Source organism: Sphaeroforma arctica, assembly GCF_001186125.1.
Source record: "Sphaeroforma arctica JP610 unplaced genomic scaffold supercont1.93, whole genome shotgun sequence".
Taxonomy (NCBI): domain Eukaryota; class Ichthyosporea; order Ichthyophonida; genus Sphaeroforma; species Sphaeroforma arctica.
This window is the reverse complement of record NW_014040465.1, coordinates 38,306-43,435: the sequence shown is the minus strand read 5'-3', so window position 1 is coordinate 43,435 and position 5,130 is coordinate 38,306. Positions and strand designations below refer to the sequence as shown.

The 5,130-nt window shown below is 44.1% G+C and overlaps 1 protein-coding gene across 1 annotated transcript; it reads right to left on the bottom strand.

Annotated features, from left to right (window-relative positions):
* Window positions 1-276: 276 nt before the first annotated feature.
* Window positions 277-5,115, bottom strand: SARC_02132 (hypothetical protein; the record flags this gene model as incomplete). Its single annotated transcript, XM_014304110.1, has 5 exons — window positions 277-1,787; window positions 2,263-2,383; window positions 3,169-3,252; window positions 4,361-4,411; window positions 5,071-5,115. The coding sequence occupies 5 exons, from the start codon at window positions 5,113-5,115 to the stop codon at window positions 1,114-1,116; spliced, it is 975 nt and encodes a 324-aa protein (XP_014159585.1). The 3' UTR covers window positions 277-1,113.
* Between the last annotated feature and the right edge of the window lie 15 nt (window positions 5,116-5,130).

Genomic DNA, 5,130 nt, shown 5'->3' with positions numbered 1-5,130 from the left:
GTAGACTAAATTATACANANACACACACACACACACACACACAAAGAACCAGNATAAAACATATATATATATATATAATTATATATATATATATATATATGTTTTGCGTATATCGGACATTGCTACACTAGATAGACCGGGGTCTTGAAAGTCACGCCAGTAGTACGCAAGCTATACCAAAAGTAGTTTAAAACATGAGCATCGGTGTGTATCAAACGGCGTGTAACCGCCACCAATAAAGTAACGCAGCAGTCGACCTCTACCGGAATCCATCGGTTGATCTGTTTGGATACATTTCTTTATATCGGTATCTTATCTGGGTATTTATAACATATTTTCTTTACTGGAAGTATACCAAGTAGTGAAACCCTAAGGCTGTGCTCGTATTCGCTGTGTCAGTCGTACAGGCCAAAGCCAGTTTGACCTTCTACACCACCACATACATTGGCTGTTGTAAAGATGTTACCGGCTTGAAGGCAATATATGAACATCTGTGATATGACTATGAAAATCGGGTGTAGATCACAATCCCAATCCCAAAAACACATTGTAGAATGGTTTCTGTCAGTCGGTTGCACGGGCTCTCCCTGTCGCGATTCGTCGGGCTATTCCAATTTTCAACAGACCACAGACACAACGTACAGACGGTATGGATTAGAGCACTGTCCTTATCGGACCGGATCATTGTACTATTCGATAGATATTGGGATTCAGAAGTAAGACACCCATGTAAACCGAGTCTCCATACAGCACCGATACACCGTGGCACAATGTGCTGTACTCTCACCATTGTAGTCCGGGTGTATGTCTGTCCACGAAAATGCCCCACTCCAATCAATCGGACGACGCTAACACATACAATAGAAAATCCTCTGCACACCGTGACTGCACAGAGTTCAGAAGGTACAAAACGAATAAACGTCCGCACCAACCATGGATACACGCCCACTCACCATGGTGTACACCCTTCGCTCATCCTTGTGCACACGTTCAGGGAGATTCGTTTCAAGAAAAGTGTCAACGGGAAACACAACACTTCAGTCAGTTACACTAGCTTAGGTATGTATATCACTGAACAGAATACGTTAACTAATCTAATGTCTCCATTCGCTCTTACGGCTTGTCGTCGTGTTCGACCTCTTCTGCATCCACATCCATATCGTCCGCGTCCGTCCGCGTCCGCGCGACATCTGTGGCATTTTGTGCATGTGCCTCCGCTGTCGTAGCGCGCGGACGCCGGTACGGAGGCGACGTACTGGAATACACCGGCGCGCGCGTCTGCGCGCTCACGCGGCGTTCGCCTGATGCGCCTCTGTGGCGTTGGCGTTCGCGCTCTCTCTCACGCTGACGCTCGCGGGAGGCCTGCACGCGGCCACTCCACATAGCGCCGGCGCCGACGCGTGTGCGAGTGGTGGGTTTGCCGGGTCTCTCGCCTACGTTCGAGAGCGCCCGCATGGCAGAGCTGCTCATCGACATACCACGAGTACTCCCCTCCCCAGGATCTAGATCTTGCTCATCCCCCTCGTCCTCCGACTCGTCCTGCCCATGACTCATACCCCGAGAGTCTCTATCCATGCCGTCTGCAGGCACAGGCGCAGCAGGATTGGGCTCCCCACAGACGTCGCCACTGTCATCGCCATCACTGTTGCTATGGTCGTTGCTATGCTCATCACTATCCGAACCAGCCACTGCGGTTGGGTGTAGGTCTGAATCAGCGTCGCTGTTGTTGTCTTCGTTCATGGGTGTGTCATGTGGTTCTCCTTCGTCCTCTTCCTCGTCACTGTCGTCTGCGAAGGTGTTGCGAGATGTCAGTGTCGAGTGGTATAAGCATATATGTATAAAGTGAAGAGTGGTGTAATCTGATATGTATAAAGTGAAGCGGCGAAAGAAACAAGCCAACAGGTACATATATAAACGTAAAGCAGTGGTATCGTGATTACAGATAATCTAGCAACAAAGCATTACACATATCAGTGGTACTCAGACAGAACATAACCACAGTCAATAGCACAAAGATACGATATATGTAGTACAAGGGATGCATTATAGCGCATGGCCACACACACCACTACGATCATATATCAACTAGAAGTGGGTGTAATATAGCGTATTCCTGTACAAGCCCCGACGATCATATAATTACTATAAGAGGTGTATTGTAGCACATTTGCACACACACCCTTACGATTATATATGTAAAATAAGGCGTGTACTATAGAGTATTGCCACACACACGTGCAGAATAGACAATCAGGTCCATACCTGAGCCGTCGGTGCCTCGTAACGCATTCTGAAGTCTACGTGTGGTAAAGAGCGCTGCCAGAGAAGAAGCATTGCTGAGCATCACGGCGATGTTGCCTATGCGGATAATCGCACCGTCTGACTACGATGGAATCCAGGATATGCACATGAGCGGACGAGGACGATGACAACAGATGTGCATGTACGATATGTACATCAGATATGTACATAAGATATGTACATAAGACATATACATAAGACATGTACATCAGATATGTGCATCAGATATATACATAAGATAAGTGGATGAGGGGGATGATGCGTGTTTGTCACATGAGTGTGCCGATTTTAGGGTTGAGGATTTCACCCTAATTCACCCTAAATTAAAACGCTAAACCCACAGTCGGAAAGGAGCATCGCGTGTGATTGTATTCGTATTCAACTAGATATGACTTTGGATATATATCATAAATCGTATGGAGTATATATAAATGTGATGAACTTTTTATGAAATGCTCAATAAACTACCCATAGCTGTACGCAAATGTCACATTGCGCCGATATGATGATACGACGTACTTGTACTAGATAGCAACGACAACGGAACAGAGGGGGCGACGGAAAAATACACTGTAGAATCTATAGAATTAACTACGCTCACCACACCGCCAATACGGCATCTCAACCAATACACAGACAGTCTGAGCATGCACACATAAACCTGCACACTAAGTAGTGATAGTCACACACACACACACATACTCCTGTACTACGCACAAAGCCATGTGTGGTTATAGTCACACACACACACACATACTCCTGTACTACGCAGAAAGCCATGTGTAGTTATAGTCACACACACACACATACTCCTGTACTACGCAGAAAGCCATGTGTGGTTATAGTCACACACACACACACACATACTCCGTCGGGGTACGTGATGAAGGGGAAGTTTGAGCCAGAGACGGCAGAAGATCTGGATGTGCGCGCAATGTTCCGTTCCATCGCCTGCGATGATAATATGATAGATGAGATGATAATATGAGAGATGAGATGATAAAATGAGATGATTAAATGAGAGACGAGATGATAATATGATAGATGAGATAATAATATGAGATGATGATATGCGAGATGAGATGATAATATGATAGATGAGATAAAAATATAAGAGATGAGATGATAAAATGAGAGATGAGAGGAGGATATGCGAGATGAGATGATGATATGAGAGGTGAGATGATGGTATGAGAGATGAGATGATGATATGAGAGATGAGATGATAATATGAGAGATGAGATGATAATATGAAAGATGCGATGATAATATGAGAGATGAGATGATAATATGAGAGATGAGATGATAATATGAGAAATGAGATGATGATATGGGAGATGAGATGTCCATGAGAGATGTGCAAATCATAGCCGTAGTCTAAGCAACAGAAGACTGATCACACTCTCGAAATTTTGACCCTTAATGTGTCTGGCAGTACTATCAATGAAGTGACACGGAGCAGCATAGAGACACTGTGTGTGCCAGCTCAGGCATACACAGATTCCCTATAGAGCAGCATATAAACACTGTGTATACCCGCCCAGACATACACAGATTCCCTATAGAGCAGCATATAGACGCTGTGTATGCCAGCTCAAATATACACAGATTCCCTATAGATTATCGATGGCTATTTAAACATTCACAGAGAGAGAGAGAGAGAGAGAGAGAGAGTGTGTGTGGTGATATGGAATGCTATGAAATGCTCACAAATGTTAAGAGAGAGAGAGAGAGAGAGTGTGTGTGTGGTGATATGGAATGCTATGCAATGCTCACAAATGTTAAGAGAGAGAGAGAGAGAGAGAGAGAGAGAGTGTGTGTGTGTGGTGATATGGAATGCTATGAAATGCTCACAAAAGTTATTCAATCCGAAATCCGACACATATTAACACCAGGACGCTCACGAGCCCAGCTTTCAATGTTAGTTTAGTATCTCCAATAAACACGCGATTAAACTGCCGCTGCTCTTTATGTGTTCGCATGGGAGGCCAGCGGTTGATGCTTGTTTGGTATCTCCAATAAACACGTGTTTAAACTGCCGCGACGCCGATGTACACACCTCTTGGGCGTCTTTGAGGTCCACGGGCTGTATGGCAGTGGGCTCGAACACCTGCACGAGATGTACATAACAAACGAACATAAATAGAACGTAAATAGGTCAAAAATAGTCCCTTGCGTGCAGGTCAAGGACGTCTGGAAGAGGACTTTTAACAAAAGAACATAAATAGGTCAAAAGTAGTCCCCTGCTTGCAGGTCAAGAACGTCTGGAAGAGGACTAATAACAAATGAAAATAAATAGGTGAAAAGTAGTCACTTACTTACAAGACAGAGGACTATGAAACTCGAAGACAAATTAGCGATATGCAAAGTAATACCACAAATACACTACTCGCACAAAAGCAAAGCTGTCCATCGTCTGGCAGTCAATGCACTATCTCGTCTATTTGTTTGTGCCAGATACTCAACATCCACTCACACACGCCTCAACATATTTAAGCGAAACAAGTCAGTAGAACACACGTACTTTAATAGTCAGATACATAACACTCACTCAAACACGCCTCAACATATATAAGCGAAACAAGTCAGTCGAACACACGTACTTTAATAGTCAGATACATAACACCCACTCAGACACGCCTCAACATATATAAGCGAAACAAGTCAGTAGAACAAACACACGTACTTTAATAGTCAGATAAACAACACCCACTCGTAAACACCTCAACATATATAAGCGAAACAAGTCAGTAGAACAAACACACGTACTTTAATAGTCAGATAAGCAACACCCACTAGTACACACCTCAACATATATAAGCAAAACGA